The sequence below is a fragment of the Lupinus angustifolius genome, chromosome LG03 (assembly GCF_001865875.1).
Source record: "Lupinus angustifolius cultivar Tanjil chromosome LG03, LupAngTanjil_v1.0, whole genome shotgun sequence".
Lineage (NCBI taxonomy): Eukaryota > Viridiplantae > Streptophyta > Magnoliopsida > Fabales > Fabaceae > Lupinus > Lupinus angustifolius.
The window spans coordinates 23,265,144-23,283,293 of NC_032011.1; the positions used below are offsets into that span (position 1 = coordinate 23,265,144).

At 35.3% G+C, this 18,150-nt stretch overlaps 2 protein-coding genes and 1 long non-coding RNA gene across 3 annotated transcripts; 2 read left to right on the top strand and 1 right to left on the bottom strand.

Annotated features, from left to right (window-relative positions):
• Nucleotides 1,404–9,492, top strand: LOC109343754. The gene is made up of 10 exons (XM_019582211.1): nucleotides 1,404–2,954; nucleotides 3,373–3,843; nucleotides 3,954–4,255; nucleotides 4,913–5,635; nucleotides 5,713–5,991; nucleotides 6,175–6,336; nucleotides 6,435–7,373; nucleotides 7,466–7,681; nucleotides 7,818–8,078; nucleotides 8,927–9,492. Exons 1-10 carry the CDS (start codon nucleotides 1,565–1,567, stop codon nucleotides 9,269–9,271), a joined length of 5,088 nt encoding a protein of 1,695 aa, XP_019437756.1. The 5' UTR covers nucleotides 1,404–1,564; the 3' UTR covers nucleotides 9,272–9,492.
• Nucleotides 12,666–17,945, top strand: LOC109343755 (thiamine-repressible mitochondrial transport protein THI74-like). Its single transcript, XM_019582212.1, has 8 exons — nucleotides 12,666–12,888; nucleotides 13,450–13,845; nucleotides 14,428–14,642; nucleotides 15,837–15,907; nucleotides 15,991–16,092; nucleotides 16,528–16,645; nucleotides 16,728–16,863; nucleotides 17,537–17,945. The coding sequence occupies exons 1-8, from the start codon at nucleotides 12,808–12,810 to the stop codon at nucleotides 17,597–17,599; spliced, it is 1,182 nt and encodes a 393-aa protein (XP_019437757.1). The 5' UTR covers nucleotides 12,666–12,807; the 3' UTR covers nucleotides 17,600–17,945.
• On the bottom strand, nucleotides 15,987–16,521 carry LOC109343756. The gene is made up of 2 exons (XR_002107252.1): nucleotides 16,200–16,521; nucleotides 15,987–16,139 (listed from the first exon to the last, which is right to left on the bottom strand). It is a non-coding gene; the product is annotated as an uncharacterized LOC109343756 (long non-coding RNA).

Below are 18,150 nucleotides of genomic sequence, written 5' to 3' on the forward strand. Positions count from 1 at the left end.
ATATGTAACTTGACTCCATGTAATAAAATAAAGACTTAATTATTGTAATATTAGCCAATATTATGTTTTTTAGTTTTCTCTAATGTAAATTGTGCCAATCAATCCAATTAGTCACTTATTAACTCAATATCACAACCAAGTCAATAACTTATTCAAATTCAATAGTATAAAGAGAAGGAAATGTCAAATGAGATAATAATATTCTCTTCCAACGTTTTGCATTTTGAGTGTATATCCATTATGTACCTTAAATTTTTTCACATGTACCAACAGTTCCCATAAAATAAAAAAAATAAAAAAAACAAAACTAAACTAATACACGAAGATGAATAAAGATTCTTCATCCTAAAAAACGATGTCTATCTATTTATAGTTAATAAAATTTTAATAATTACTATAAAAATAAATAGTACTCAAACATGAATGAGGACTTGAATTGAGATTCTCTGTCGTATGTCATAAAATGCTAAAAATAATTAATTTGATTCATATTTTTTATCTTCTAGAATTATTTTGAGTTTTCCAATTTTTTTGGAACTAATTTAATAATACACGTAAAATTTTAAGAGACTAAAATAAGTTTTTACCTTATTTCATCCATATGTTCTTAATATTTTAAAAACTTAATACATATTTACACTTTATTTTTAAATTAACCTTTATTCTTTACTCATTTTGGCCATATTTATCTATCTTTCTTTAATTCAATTTTTAATATGCAATAATAATGTTACTACAATGAGATTCAATTTTTATTTTATTTATTAACTTCTTAAATTATACTTACCATCTTCAACACAAAAAATGAAATTGGGAACACATTTTTTTATCCTTATGAGAGAAAAAAATATGATTGGAGGTAACTCTATGAGCTAGGTTTATCATTAGAACCAATGCCACGTCATCCACCCAATTCCTGTATACAATTAAAGGCTACAATGATGTGGCCTATTAGAACAAAGGATCCAGATCTTCCCATAACTACGTGTTCTCATAGCGGGTCTAGGCCCACCACGGGCCCAATTACATCATTCCACTAATCCAACGGCCACAAAGTGCAAACATTAAGTAACACGCTTATCCTTCCGTCAATCTCAACAGAGAAAATTATGTATATAATGTTGTCACATCATATACTATTCATTTGGTTCAAATGATACAAATTTGATTCTCCTTAACAAAGTTCCATATTCGAGTCTTATAGATAGAAAAAATATTCGTTAAGAGAGTTAGTTCCATATACTTGTGGATATTCCCGGCTTAGATATGGTTGCCTCCTGAGAAATAAAAAATATACTATTCATTTTTCAATCCCCATCAATATTGTATTCTAAAGCAGGCATAATAATATTACTATGATGCGCTACACAGTAACAATGGATAAATGAAAAAGAGGCGCAAGTTAACTATCGTACGCCTTGTATTGTCTAAACCAAACCTCATTCTACCACATCTATCACCTCCTCTCTCTCTTTCTCTGCGTTTTTTGATTTCAACATTCATTCATCACATATAACTGAACCATACACCACGAACAGAAGAATAACACAAACTCTTCAAAAAAATGAAGCACACTTCCTCTGAGGCAGTTTCATCTATTTCTTCTGCACCCGACCAATCGCACGCTTCCTCATCATCATCATCATCATCATCGCTCTCATCGGACCACAAGTCCGCCCTAGTTCTCTCCACCTCGAACTCTTCCTCCTCCGCCGTCGCGGCTGAGGACCTAACCATATCGTCGAGAGACGGAGGAGGAGGCGCCGCCGCGCTGGAAACCGTCGCTGTCGATCGTCGCGGCGAGTACTCTGCCGTGTGTAGATGGACGGTGCAGAATTTCCCGAGGATAAAAGCTAGGGCACTGTGGAGCAAATATTTTGAGGTTGGCGGTTATGATTGTCGGCTCCTTATATACCCTAAGGGTGATTCGCAAGCTCTTCCTGGTTATATCTCAATCTATCTTCAAATCATGGACCCTCGCGGAACCTCGTCGTTGAAATGGGACTGTTTCGCGAGCTATCGTCTCGCAATCGTTAACGTCGCCGACGATTCCAAAACGATTCACCGCGATTCCTGGCATCGATTTTCTAGTAAGAAGAAATCGCACGGCTGGTGCGATTTCACACCGTCTTCTACTGTTTTTGATCCGAAATTAGGTTATATGTTTAATAACGATTCGGTTTTAATAACTGCTGATATTCTTATTCTCAATGAGTCTGTTAATTTCACTCGTGATAATAATGAGTTGCAGTCGTCATCGTCGTCAACCACTTTCTCCGTGGTTGCGAATCCTGTGTCTGATGTTTTGAGTGGGAAGTTTACTTGGAAAGTGCATAATTTCAGTTTATTTAAGGATATGATCAGATCACAGAAGATAATGAGTCCTGTTTTTCCTGCTGGAGAGTGTAATTTGAGGATTAGTGTGTACCAGAGTTCAGTGAATGGGATTGAGTATCTTTCAATGTGTTTGGAAAGTAAGGATACTGATAAGACTGTGACGTTGTCTGATAGGAGTTGCTGGTGCTTATTTAGAATGTCTGTGTTGAATCAGAAGCCTGGTACGAATCACATGCATAGGGATTCCTATGGGCGGTTTGCTGCTGATAATAAGAGTGGTGACAATACCAGCTTGGGCTGGAATGATTATATGAAGATGTCAGATTTTATTGGAACTGATTCGGGGTTTATAGTGGATGATACTGCAATTTTTAGCACGTCGTTTCATGTGATCAAGGAGTTTTGTAGCTTCTCTAAGAATGGGACTGTAATTGCAGGGAGAAGTGGGGGTGGGGCAAGGAAGTCAGATGGCCACATCGGAAAGTTCACTTGGAGGATTGAGAATTTTACAAGGTTGAAGGATTTACTGAAGAAGAGGAAGATTACAGGTCTTTGCATCAAGAGCAGGAGGTTTCAGATTGGTAATCGGGATTGTCGGCTTATTGTTTATCCCAGAGGTGTGCCATTTTCTTGCTCTACATCTCTTATAATTTTTTGTGTTTATTATTTGCTTAGGCTTATAGTTAGCTATCAGAGGTTTTTTGTCTTGTCAGTAAGTTAGTACTTAGGAACTCCATTAGGTATGACCTTTTTGAATGAATAGTAGTATTGTTACCCATATTAATCGAATTGAAGGAGCATACTTGTTGCATTTTATATGCCTTTTGGACCATTCCATTAACTTCAATAATGTAGAATATGTAGTTGTTAGGTCCACCTCCACCATGAATGTGGATGATAATCTAGATCTTGGCTTTCACTGCATGAATACAGTTTGGACCCGACACCCTGGATTATTTTAATACACTGAATAGATGTGTAGGCTGTGATGAAAAAAGTAGTCTGATGAATTTTTCTATGGTTTTATGCTATCAGGGCAGTCTCAGCCACCATGCCACCTTTCAGTTTTTCTTGAAGTTACGGATTCAAGAAATACTTCCAGTGATTGGAGTTGTTTTGTTAGTCATCGTTTATCAGTTGTGAACCAGAGGGTGGAGGATAAGTCTGTCACCAAGGAATCTCAGAACCGCTACTCCAAGGCTGCAAAAGATTGGGGCTGGCGTGAATTCGTGACACTTACAAGTCTCTTCGATCAAGACTCAGGTTTTCTTGTCCAGGATACTGTCATATTCTCAGCTGAAGTTCTTATATTGAAAGAGACATCAATAATGCAGGATTTTACTGGTCAAGATTCCGAGTTAAGCAGCAATGGTTCCCTTGATAGTGGTGAGAAAAGAAGTTCCTTTACATGGAAAGTGGAGAACTTCCTGTCTTTTAAGGAAATAATGGAGACTCGAAAAATCTTCAGCAAATTCTTTCAGGCTGGTGGATGTGAACTTCGGATTGGTAGGTGTTTTATTGCCATTGTGTTGCTACCATTTATTTAGTAGAAGTAATAATTGGAAACTTTTACATTCTTGTTTTTTTGACTCAAAGCTTATGATTACATGACACAGGTGTGTATGAGTCATTTGACACCATATGTATTTATTTGGAGAGTGACCAGGCTGTTGGCAGTGATCCTGATAAAAACTTCTGGGTCAAATATAGGATGGCTATTGTGAATCAGAAAAACCCGGCCAAGACAGTATGGAAAGAATCTTCTATCTGTACGAAGACGTGGAATAATTCTGTTTTGCAATTCATGAAGGTGTCTGATATGTTAGAAGCAGATGCTGGGTTTCTGGTCCGTGACACAGTTGTTTTTGTATGTGAAATATTGGACTGCTGTCCTTGGTTTGAGTTTTCAGACTTAGAGGTAAGATCTTACAGAATTGCCGAGACTATATGTTACCCTGTAGTGTTGTACATACATTTACTAGTTGATTAATAGCGGATGATCTCTCTCTCTCTCTTCATTGTTTTATTGTCCTGCCTATAGGTTGACTTTTTCCTGAATATAGATATAAGACATTTTGTATATGCGTGGCTATCTATCTGTCCATGCCATGGCCCTTGTGCTTTTGATGTGTCACTAACTTAAAATATGTTTTCATCTATCATCTATCATATATTCTGTATGGTAAGATTGGAACAAGCAAGTTAGGAAATATGGCCTCTTCCTTGGAACTTTTGCTCGTTTTTTGATGATAAGATGCATGGAACTAGCTGATTAGTGACTCACAAGTTACAGAAGTTGGTTAATGCTTCAGTTCATAATCTTGCATCCCTTGAACTTCTTAATGCACAATAAAATTTGTAAGCATATTTCTATCCCATATCTAAGCCATATGATATGATTATGGTGATGTGTATTTTATTAAAAAAACTGAATGTGTTTTACCTTGTAACTTGTCCTATGGTATGAAGTCAGAGGTTTTTGTGAACTTTGTTACAGCTACTTGTTGTATCAAGTTTTTATTGCTGTAAATGTGAGTTTTTACCTGGCTCTTTTAATTTAGGCTTTGATGTACAGGTTTTAGCTTCAGAGGATGATCAGGATGCATTGACCACTGATCCTGATGAGCTCGTTGACTCTGAAGAAAGTGAAGGAATAAGTGGAGATGAGGAAGATATTTTCAGAAATCTTCTTTCCAGAGCTGGATTTCATCTAACTTATGGAGATAATCCTTCACAGCCACAGGTTACTCTGAGAGAGAAACTTTTGATGGATGCTGGTGCAATTGCTGGGTTTCTGACTGGACTTCGGGTTTATCTTGATGATCCTGCCAAAGTAAAGCGTTTGCTTCTTCCTACGAAGCTCTCTGGTACTTGTGATGGAAAGAAGGCCACCAAGACTGACGAGTCTTCCCCAAGTTTGATGAATTTGCTGATGGGAGTAAAAGTCTTGCAGCAAGCAATTATTGATTTACTCTTGGATATAATGGTTGAGTGCTGCCAAACTTCCGAAGGGGGTCCTGCTGCTGATTCTGTTGATGCATGCTCCAAACCTTCTCCAGACAGCAGTGGAGCTGCTAGTCCACTCAAATGTGATAGAGAAAATGGAGCAACAGTGTCTTCTCAATTTCCCATTAAAGAGAGATTGGATAATGTTGTTGAAGATATCAGTAGTACATCTGCGGTACAGAGCTCTGATTTAAATGCTAATGGTATTCAGGAAAAAGCTCTTCCTGGTCAGACTATTTTTCCACCAGAAACATCTGCCACTGGTTCAGAAAATATGCCCTTTAGGTCAAAGGTACAAATGCTTATTCATAAAGAGGTGATTTTGTTAATTATATCTATGGTTTTAATTGTGTGAATTTGTATCATCAGACAAAGTGGCCAGAGCAGTCTGAGGAGCTCTTAGGTTTGATTGTGAACTCGCTAAGAGCTTTGGATGGGTCTGTTCCACAAGGCTGTCCAGAGCCAAGACGGCGACCTCAGTCTGCACAGAAAATTTGTCTTGTATTGGACAAGGCTCCTAAGCATTTGCAAGCAGACCTTGTTGCTCTGGTACCCAAATTGGTTGAGCATTCTGAACACCCACTGGCGGCATGTGCACTTCTTGAGCGACTTCAAAAGTCTGATGCAGAACCTACACTACGAATACCTGTGAGATAGACTGTTATTCTTTTCCATAATACCTTCTCAAAATTGTTTTATCGTATACATGTATTGCTGTGGGAATACATTCTTCAATTGTATATATACTTGGTCCGCATTTCCACCACTACCAAAACGATGCTGAACGTGGTTGTATTGTTTTTCTTATACTGATATTACTTGTATTCTTAGGTTTTTGGGGCTCTTAGTCAACTGGAGTGTGGCAGTGAAGTGTGGGAGCGCATTCTGTTTCAGTCATTTGAGCTTTTGGAAGACTCAAATGATGAACCCCTTGCTGCAACAATAGATTTTATATTCAAAGCGGCATCTCAATGTCAACACCTACCTGAAGCAGTAAGCTTGGATATAATTGGAAATTGCAGTGTTTCTTTAATGTACTTATATCATCTTTCACATGTTTTATGAAGCATTTATAACATCATTTTTTCCAGGTTAGGTCTGTTCGTGCCAGGCTGAAGAATCTAGGTCTTGAGGTGTCACCTAGTGTCCTCGATTTTTTGAGTAAGACTCTAAATAGTTGGGGTGATGCTGCTGAAACCATACTTAGGGACATTGATTGTGACAATGATTATGGTGACAGTTGCTCAGCTGTGCCATGTCGAGTTTTATTATGTGGCGAACATAGCATTGCTCCTCCTGGGCTGCATGTGGTTGATGAGCAGGCATTCCGTGCTTGTCGTCATTTTTCTGATATTTATATAATGTTGGAGATGTTATCTATTCCTTGTCTTGCAATTGAAGCATCTCAAACATTTGAGAGAGCTGTAGCTCGGGGTGCAATACATGCTCAGTCTGTAGCGCTAGTATTGGAAAGTCGCCTTTCCCAAAGTTTCAATGATAATGCTAGATATGTTTCTGAAAATTTTCAACATTCAGATGATATAGTGGAGGGAGATACTGGTGAGCAAATGGGAGTTCAAAGGGATGATTTTACTTTAGTTCTTGGACTTGCTGAAACTTTGGCCCTCTCCAGAGACCGATGTGTGAAAGAATTTGTGAAGTTGCTCTACACGATATTGTTTAGGTGGTATGCCGATGAATCTTATCGAGGTAAGATGCTGAAGAGGCTTGTTGACCGTGCCACCAGCTCTACAGATAATGATCGTGAAGTAGATTTTGATTTGGATATCTTGGTCAATTTGGTCTGTGAGGAACAGGAGATTATTAGGCCTGTTTTGAGCATGATGCGTGAAGTTGCTGAACTTGCAAATGTTGATCGGGCTGCTCTATGGCACCAGCTATGTGCTAGTGAAGATGAAATTATTCGCATTCGTGAAGAAAGCAAAACAGAGATTTCCAATATGGCTAGGGAAAACGCGACCATATCACAGAAGCTAAGTGAATCTGAGGCCACAAACATTCGTCTCAAGGTATTTCTTGTCTTATTTATCATACATATATTGTGGTTATCTCGTGCTATCTACTGGATAATTTAGGTCTGACACACTTCATGATTGGACAGGCTGAAATGAAGGCCGAGATGGATCGGTTTACTCGGGAAAAGAAGGAGCTATCAGAACATGTTCAAGAAGTTGAGAGTCAGCTTGAATGGCTTCGCTCAGAGCGAGATGATGAAATAAAAAAGCTGTATGCAGACAAGAAAGTTCTTCAGGACCGTTTACATGATGCTGACACACAACTTTCTCAATTGAAGTCTCGGAAACGTGACGAATTAAAGGTATCATAATGAAAAAGTTTTAATTCTACATTATTGAAAAGAAAAAAGGCACCCAGTTATGCATTGACTACTAGTTTTCCATTATTTGTTTTATGGAGTCAAGTTCAAAATTAATGTCATTTCGCATTATGTACAGAAAGTAGTAAAGGAGAAAAATGCACTTGCTGAAAGACTGAAGAACGCCGAAGCCGCTCGTAAGAGATTTGATGAAGAATTGAAAAGATTTGCAACAGAGAATGTCACTCGGGAAGAAATCCGACAATCACTTGAGGATGAAGTTCGTAGATTGACTCAAACAGTTGGGCAAACTGAGGGAGAAAAGCGGGAAAAGGAGGAGCAAGTTGCTAGGTGTGAAGCATATATTGATGGCATGGAATCAAAGTTGCAGGCCTGCCAGGTTTGTCTTGATATAGACACTGTACTCTTATTTACAATTTTTTATTTATAAATTGTTATTATAAGTTATGTTGATAGCATATGTTTACACGCCGAACCCATATGACGGGGTTAGGCATATTTCAGTGGTGTTGCTTCCTCTTTTCAACTACTATTGTGTTATATGTCATATTACCTGTTAATTTGGCTTTCAATGCTGGCTGCTGTTCTCTTATTACTGAGAAGGTTTGTTGGGTAACCATGGAGTTATGATGAAATGGATACAGTTGATATATTTATCATGACTTTGACATGATATTGTTAATATTAGGTGGGCTGAGCGTTCCACTAACAGCAGTGGACTTTTTCATTCTTCTTTTGACTAATGTTCTCTAGCTCAAAAAAATCACTTCATTTTAAAACCAGCTTTACAATAACAACAGCCGCCAAAGCCCTTCCCTCTCGATGGTCAACAGCATGGACTAAAAGATTGTGTTCTGTCTTCAAAAGGCCATATAGCTCCAAGTCCTATTTAGTTCTCCATCTCTAACCATTGAGTCTCTCTTTGATCTACTCTTACTCTAGATTGTAATGGTCTACTCACATGTCCAAATCATTCAAGGTCTTAACTCTAATCCTCACCATCACTGGCAAAACCTTGGCAGATACGAAACTCAAGGAAGGGCCAAGTTGAACAAATATCTTGTTAGATAACAAAAAATTAAATAATTTTTATCCTTAACTTCAGAGGAGTTCGGCCTCAACGCTATTGTCTGTTATTTCCTTGTATTTGCAAAATGTTGATTTTTGTGATATATACCCGGAGAGAAATATGGTAGGTTAATTAATGCCTTTGTTTTCCTTTTGCAGCAATATATTCACACACTTGAGGCTTCACTCCAGGAGGAAATGTCACGACATGCCCCTCTATATGGTGCTGGTCTGGAAGCTCTATCAATGAAAGAATTGGAAACTCTATCACGTATTCACGAAGAAGGGCTGAGGCAGATCCATGCTCTTCAACACCGTAAAGGTAGTCCTGCTGGGAGTCCCCTTGTGAGTCCCCATACTCTCTCACACAATCATGGATTATATCCTCCTCCGTCGCCTGCAATGGCCATGGGACTGCCTCCCTCAATCATCCCAAATGGGGTAGGGATCCATAGCAACGGGCACGTGAATGGTGCAGTTGGACCCTGGTTTAACCACTCTTAAATTAATTGGGTCTTAGGATGTTATTCTTTTTGAGTCATTTCTTTGGCATTTTCGCTGGTAGAACTGTTGGAGCATGATGTAGGAAGGGTGGGTGAAATTTTGCCTTACAAATATTTAGGAAGCGAATCCAATGGAACTATCAGTTGCAAATGCTATTTACTCATTTGCGCCAACTTTTTGAAAAAAGAAAAAAAAAAATTTACAGGCTTTTTTTTCTTCAAGTTTCCACTTTCCATGGTTATAAATTGCTACATAGTTGCCGAAGTGGCTGAATCTATTTTATCCTGGCTAGAAGTAAAAGGAAGGAACTTGCTTGATAGAGTTCTTATACGTAATCTACAAAGAAAAACCCCTTTCCCTTATGGTTACACTCATTGCAGGTTGTGCTATATGCTTTTTTTCTTCTCATAATTAGGGTTTCATTATCTACATTCATTCAATTATGATCAGCATTTTGCAATTTGCTGTGTGCTTTTTATTTATGAGCATTTGCGGGCGTGTCGGACAATTCACTTTGTAACTAGGTGGATCAATGTGAGATTCAAAACACAATTCATTACGGTCCAGACTCATTGACTTAAAGATGTTATTTTTAATATAATTAGTTAATCATGATAATAATTCCATAAAAATATTTAAATACAAAAAAAATGAAAATCTATATTGGAAAAATATTAACATAACTTTTTTTGAAAGACATAATACGTGGAAGGGAACGACTGGTTGAGTTTTGTCTTCCCTTCTTCCACTGTACCTTTGTGTCTTGTCACCACATTCTGCTCTTTTACACTTGGAAGGGAGTCATAAGGTAATAGTCAGGGTGAAAGACTCATGAAATAAAGCGATAAGAGGTTAAGGGTTCGAGTTTCACTTACTCACTATAAATACTAATATACTAATATTTGTCTCTAAAAATAGATGTTTCTTCGATCATCCTCTTTTTTTATTAAAATGGAGAAAAAAATAATCTCCATTATTATCAGCCATGGATGAAGATAAACCTCAGAATCAACTAGTCAGAACACTACTCATAGCTCTCCAAGAAGCTTCTAGAGATCTACACGCAAACCCCTTTCCTTCCTCTTCAAAAGTAAAATCCACTCAAACTCGGCCATTGAAGTTTTAGTATATGAGATTTTGTGCAATGGTGAAGTCCCAAGAATTGTTAGCTTCCTGTGTTATGATGATTTGTCTCTTAAGGTTGCGGCTTATGATAGTGTTTTTGAGCTCGGTTATATTGGGAGAATGGAGGTTATTGTATTTGTAGCTATGCTTGAACCTTGAAGAAGCTTTGATTAAGATGCTCATGGAGTTGCAAAGAAGGGAAGGATTATTAAATAAAAATGTGGAGGATTTTGATTCTCCTTTTGCTAGTTGCGTTTCAAGGTTTGCTATAATATTGGAAATAGGAAAAGGTTTGAGTCCAGATGAGAAAAGAGAGGCTAAATTTAGATATTGACACTTTTGTAGGAGTACTTAATTGTGCAAGTTACTCCACTTTTTGTTTGAATGCATCTGTTTTATGACACTTTAGACTAAATTGGCTATAACTTCAAATAATTTGATTCATGTTATATAAGAATAGCGAGACAACAATGGATTTTGAAGGTAATGTGTACTATATTTGATTGATTCTTAAGTATATAAATATATGCACATTATTCACATTATACTTTTCTCAGCTTTTGATCCGAATATTCTCAGAGCATAATCGTTCAGTTTACAACACTCTAATTCGAAATTGTGTTGTTAGTGTAATAAAGTGGAGCTCCTTTCTATTTGGATCAGTATATCTAATCACGTTTTTTAAAACTCATATTCTTCCTTAAAAAGACAGTATCAATTAAGTTTAGTATGTTTTCTTGTATTTTTGTTTTTATTGGATATCTTTGACCCGAAATCAAGGATGGTGATGAGGTAAACTCTTTGCAACAAAATGACCCCACGAAAATTCATTTGGGGCACACCACATTAATTACAAATATCAAGTAATCATACATACCGAGTCATTAAATATTTTTGATTCTAGTAAAAGTCATATATATATATATATATCATCTATGATTTTTATTTTTTATTTTTACTTAAGTGAAAACATTTCATATTAAGACACCAAATACTGAATTCTTGTGACTTTAACATGAAAAACATTTCATTCACATAGTTGATAACTTCACATGGTCGGCTTGTCGGCGTAGAAACAAAATTCTTCAGATATATTGACAAGGTTTGACCTTATTTTTTTGTCTCATTTATTTATAAGAAAAATAGCACTTGAACCAAAAAATATGAGCATCGGACCATATCATCAAATATAGATTAGAAAAGAATGATTCCCAACTATCATATTATAAAATAAAATTAGAAGTTAATATGCATAAATTGAAAGTTTTTACACTGTCAATAAATCATTCATAATTAATTTGTTAATCACCACTGACTCTCAAATAAAAATAAAAAAAATATAAATCAATAATGAATGATATATTGACAGTGTAAAAACTTTACAGTGTCAATGTATATATTTTAACTCATAAAATTATTAGTAGAATGAAATCAAATGACATCTTACCCCTTAATTATATTCTCCTGTCCACGTCTTTCTAAAAATAATTTTTTTATTTTTCATATTTAAGTGCATGTTAATGAGTTAGATTTGGTAGGCTAATTGATTAAAAAGGAAATGCTTGGAGTACTATATATTTCTCTATACTTATGTATTATATAAAGCTAAAATTTTAAATAACTACTACTCTGATTCTATTTTCTTATTTTGCCCTTAATATTTTTTTAAAGCAAAACTATATAATCCTAGATAACTATAATTAATATATCTCATTTTAAATTGGATATTATAATAAATACAAAAATTATAGCATAAATTACATCCAATAAAAAACATTTTAATTCTTTAAAATAAAAATAAATATTTAATATTTAATATCATAAGATAAGAATGCATGTCGGCAAAAACAAAATGTTTATTAATACAGTAGTGACTATAAAGTCTAAAATAAACCTGTTGGCCTTAAGATATTGTGAATTTTATATCATTAGACCAACACCTTATTGATTATATTTTATTGATTTGAAATGAAAAGAAAATAATTACATATAAATAAGAGAGATCTACTTACTCTAAATTTAAAAATCTACTCCATATCTTATTCATCATTTATAAAAAAATCTAATGATTTAGCTATTTATTAATTCAAATCATTCAATTTTCATAAATTTAATACAAAAAATATTTTTTTGATCTTTTTCTTAAAGTAAGTAGACCCTCTATATAGAAAAATGATATATTGTTGAAAAATAAAATTAATACAATACGACATGATTAGAGGGTGTGAGCGTGAAATGTGAAAAACACTATCTATATATAAAACTCAATTGTAACAATTCTCTTTCTGTCTCAAAGCTTTGGCTGCATTTGCAAGATAACCTTCCTCCTCATCATTCCTTCATTACCAATCAATAGAGGAGGAAGGGATCTTTCAGATCTCTCAAACCTTTCATAGTTTTCTTATTCTGTGATGGGTTGGAGATATAAAACTGGTTTATTCCTTATGGCCACTGTTGTTATTATTTGGGTAACTTCTGCAGAAGTTACTCAGGTAACAACCCTTTTTCCATTTTTTATTTATTTTCAATTCTGATGCATCAAAATCTACTCTTTTTAATCTTCATATTTATATGTTTCTTTAACCTTTTCTGTTTTTGTATGTTTCCTAGTATTTGGGATTTGTTTTTTTTGTGGGTCTTTTTCCCCTTTGTTGGTTTTTTGTATTTTTTTAATCCTATTAGTACTTGTTGAATTGGGTTAATTGATTTAAATTATGGGCATTTTTGCCCCTGAGATTGATGCAAGTTAATGTTTTGATGTTTGAAGACCAAAAAAGATTAAGCTTTTTATTGATATATTAATTCAAACTATTATATGATCCTATGATATCATATAATCTATTTCTGGGTATTTTGAGTGTGATCTATTATGTATTTATTTCTAGTTATACCTTGTGTTGTTATGTGTTACATATTTCTACCTTGGGGTATTATGCTTGAATTTTAAATCTTGTTTGTTATCTTCTCTTTTTATGCATTTTCACACAATTTCTAAGTATCCAATCTTTATAACTGTGAATGCTTTTCTGAAGAAGAAAAATCTTTGTTGACAGGACATTTTTACAGATTATAAGCAGCCATTTGCGGTGACATATCTTGGAGCTTCTCTTATGGTAGTTTACCTCCCAATAGCATTCATTAAGGATTGGTTTCGTAACTTTCTTAAACGCCGGTCTTCCAAAGGTGGTAAAACTGCAGTAAGCATGGATGAGTTTTCCGTCAGTATCAGTTCTCTCAGCGGTAATGGAGTGCAGAAAAATCTTGAATTGGAACTGGGAAGTGTGATTCGAAAAGATAGCGATTTAGACCTTCCAGCTCTTGCGGAATTAAAGCCATTGGTTGCTAAATATAATGACAATAGTAATGTGCTAAAGGTAGAGAGAAAACTTACTGGCCGGGAAATTGCCACTTATGGATTTTACATTGCACCTATCTGGTTTATAACAGAGGTAAGAACTGCCGAACGATATCACCATTTTGAAGTTAAGAAGAACAAAATCATGCTATGCAATGGATATATATAGTCATTTCTTTTATGTCCATTTTGTTTTATAAGAGATATGTGTTTCAAAATTTTATGATATATATTATGTCTTTTAGATTAACATGCTTATATACTCATAAAATATCTATACTTTTAAACTTCTGTAAATTTATAATGCTTGATTATCCGTTCAAAAAAGCACCTATACGAGTTGACAAATTGTGATACTATGATAAGATCATATCAGTTGGACTAATGGATACATGTCTCTTTCCACAATAACGCATACATACTGTACAAAAAAGTTTCCGTACCTGACCCATTCATCACACTGATTTGTTCTATGCCCTGTGAAATAATTTTGTTTCATTTCTGCGTTGAATGGCTTGATAATTGGACAGATAACCTTTATATCACCTAATGTTATCTTTTCCCCCACTAAACATATATGACCGACTTTGTAGGACTATTTCTATGTTACATTCATCCTTTGATGCTTATTTTGTTCTATGACAAACCTTAATTAATTCTCGTCTATTGCTTTCAGTATCTATCAAATGCTGCCCTTGCACGAACAAGTGTTGCAAGCACAACAGTATTATCATCTACTTCAGGACTTTTCACTCTTTTCATCGGCGCATTTCTTGGCCAAGACACTTTAAATGTACCAAAAATAGCTGCTGTCTTTGTCAGCATAACTGGGGTTGCCATGACAACTCTGGGGAAAACTTGGGCTTCGGATGAGTCAGAATTAAGTGCTGTGTAAGCCTTTACTCTGTCTGGTGTTTTGCAAATCATGTTTTTCATATTTTCTTATTTTAACCGATCAGTGGTCATTCAGATTAGTGCTTAATATAGTAGGAGGTAGTCCACATACATTCTTCTTTCTCGAAGCTGGTTAACAAACAAGCAAGATTGTGTAGAAAAAAATTGGTTCTGAAATCCTAATTACTTATAATTTACTATAACGGGAAATTTTGTGTCCCATCCCTAGTCAGTATGAGACGGATGCACCTTTATCGTGTGTTACCCTCATCAGGTTGGAAAGAGCAATCTATCCACATTGGCTCCAATTTGATGAGAGACATTAGATAGGAGCGTTATATACACCGAATTATGAATAATAGTATGGGAAATCTAAGTCTTAAGAGACATTGAAAACCATTCCATATGACAAGGTATCATAGGTCAGATGAATACTAAGTCTTAAGGACCATCTATCCTATGTTAATGGTATATTACTACGCCAGCCCTAGGTACAAGTCCCATGAAAACTCAGCCTACTAATCATTGAAAGGTCAAATTACTAGTCACTTGGCACGAGGAAAAGTAAAAAATTGAAACAGTAAACAGTAACTCTAGTATCTTGCTAGGACTCTAATTCTATCAAAATTCATAATTTCCATGAAGATCCATAGAGTAAAGGGCATCCTAGTGTACGAGGCTCCCACCTAGTGAGGTATGGGGAGGGTAGATGTTAAGATGTAAGCAACCTTATCCTTATAGGCGAAGAGACTGTTTCCGAGATGAAGATACAAAAAGTAAATTAATAAAATCCCCAAAATAATCCATGTGAAAATGAAAAGCGGATACCCTTCTTTTCATGTGTACATTTATTAGAAATCAATATACTTCTTTTCCTTGCTTCACATTTATTAGAAATCTACTTTTTTTCATGTGTACTCTTCATTGATGTAAGGTCTACATAATGATAGTTACAGTCTTACAGAGTGTATCAAAGAAAGTGATATAAAACTCAAAATAATTGCTTAAAGTATGCCACAGAGTGTTAGGGTATCGAGTTTTGTCTTTCATGGTATTTGCATTATCTTACGGTGCTATATGATTTCGCACGGACTGCCCTTTCAATTGAGTATGATAAAAAAATGTATGCCATTACCAGCTTGCTCTTTGTAATGCTAATTTTGGGCATTGACAGTTGATATTTGTGTTCAGCAATGGAAATCACTCTCTTGTTGGAGATCTCTTTGGCATTCTCTCGGCTATATCATATGGTCTATTTACAGGTTAGGCAATGTCTTAGCTTTCTGTTCTGTGTTCATCAGCTAATTTACTGAATCTCGACCACTTCTTATCATTACTACCACAGTTCTTCTCAAAAAGTTTTCCGGTGAAGAAGGAGAAAAGGCTGATGTACAAAAGCTGTTTGGGTATGTTGGATTGTTCACACTAGTAGCACTATGGTGGCTTGGTAAGTTTTTGGTAAGCAATGCTTTTTTAGTTATTCATCAATGTCAACTTATGAGCACACTACTTAAGTTGCTCATTAACTGCATTCATTTCTATTGCATTCAATACCCTTAACTTTTACCCTTTGTTGGGTTCAAAGAAGATGAGTTTTTTCTTGAGGGTGTTACTATTTACTCCCCCGCCATATTATTTTTACTAAAATCCGAAGAGAGAAGAAAACGTAGAATTAGCTAATAAAAAAGATGATAGCTATAGTTATCGAATGAGGATGGAATCGGTAGAAAAAGTTTGACTAAATCTTGAAATTGTGCTATAACAATTTTTTATATAAAAGAAGCATAAAATAACTAAGTTATGGAATGGAGGGGTGCAAAAGCTATACATTGCTATACTAAACTGTAAACAAATTGCTAATACTCCTTTATACTTCTCTCAGTCTGGCCATTGATGGCCTTGGGAATTGAGCCGAAGTTTACGATACCCCACTCTGCTAAAATGGACGAAGTGGTTCTCGCCAATGGAATAGTTGGAAGCGTAGTGTCAGACTATTTCTGGTACGTGAAATAAATAAACTTGTTAATTTAAACACTCACCATTATTCAACAATTTACATTATAGTTTATTTCATCTACCCAGGGCACTTTGTGTTGTATGGACAACTCCCCTTGTGGCCACTTTGGGTTTGTCACTCACCATTCCTCTTGCTATGGTGGCTGACATGGTGATCCATGGGCGGCATTATTCGGCAATGTACATACTTGGCTCAGTTCAGGTATTGCTTTCTCTAAAAGATATCTGCAAATTGTTTTATATGTTGGTACTAGTGGGTGGGAGGATCATTGTTTCAATTTGGCCCAACATAAAAAAGATGATGCTATTTGTCTCTTGGTGTTATGATGTTCCTTGCAATTCAATCTTATCTTGTAAGAACTTTGAAAACAAGAAACAAAATGAAAACAATTTGACATTTCTGCAATTAACATAATTAAGAAATGAAAACAGGAAACGTGTTTTGCAAACCAAACAGATACTTAGCTCTTCTTCTGACCTTGTGCATGCTAATTCCTGTGTCATTTTGTTATCAATTTAACATGATAGTAGGATTTTCTGTCTAGGCGGGTGAACTTTGCATAACGGTAAGGTTGTTGCTTAGTGACTAGGTCACATGTTCAAATCCTGGAAACAACTTCCCCGCACACAGAGTAAATTTGCGTACATTTGCCCTCCAAGACCCACTAGACCACCCTTTTTTATTATAAATTTTTGTCTAGTATTTTACTATTTAACTGGGAGCCTCGTGCACTACACCACCCTATTTTTATTCTACTATTTAAGTGGCTATTGACTAAGTATTGAGGCCACATTTTTCTTATGATTTATCACATCATTTTTCAACCATTTTGTTCACATACTAAAGTAGGAATTGGTTTGGCATTGAGGTGCAGGTATTTGCAGGCTTTATAATAGCTAATCTTTCAGATTGGTTGACCAAGAAGCTGGGCTTATAGCATATGCTTTTCAAAAATTAATTTTGGCATAAAAAATTGATTCTTTTTTGGGTCCATTATCTTTCAACTATTCTGATTGGGTGCTATTCCATGAGTTGGGGTTCAAATTCCATAAATGGTGTTTAGCCTTTTCAAGGAAAGGCTTAAAAGATTGTGTGCTCTCAAACAGTGTTTGTTCTGTGTATATGGTTTTAGAATCTATAGTGAGGCCTTTTTCCTAATCATGATTAGGTTGAAGCCATGGATATGATGTAATGAACAATTATTATACACAAAGTGTACGCAATTTTTTTATTTTTGTTCTCGTTTTTGTTGGCCATGTAATATAAGTTTTTTCTTATTTTTATTTCTAAGAAGAAATTTATTTTAAATATGCACTTTGTTCAGACAAAACATAACTTACCAACAATTATATAAAGAATAAAATGTTTATTTTGGTCTTCCAAAATTACATCCTTACATGCAAAATAACCATGTTATCCTACTAATGAAAAAGTTCACTTTTATCATTATATATAAGATTGTCCTACTAATTATAACCATGTTGTCCT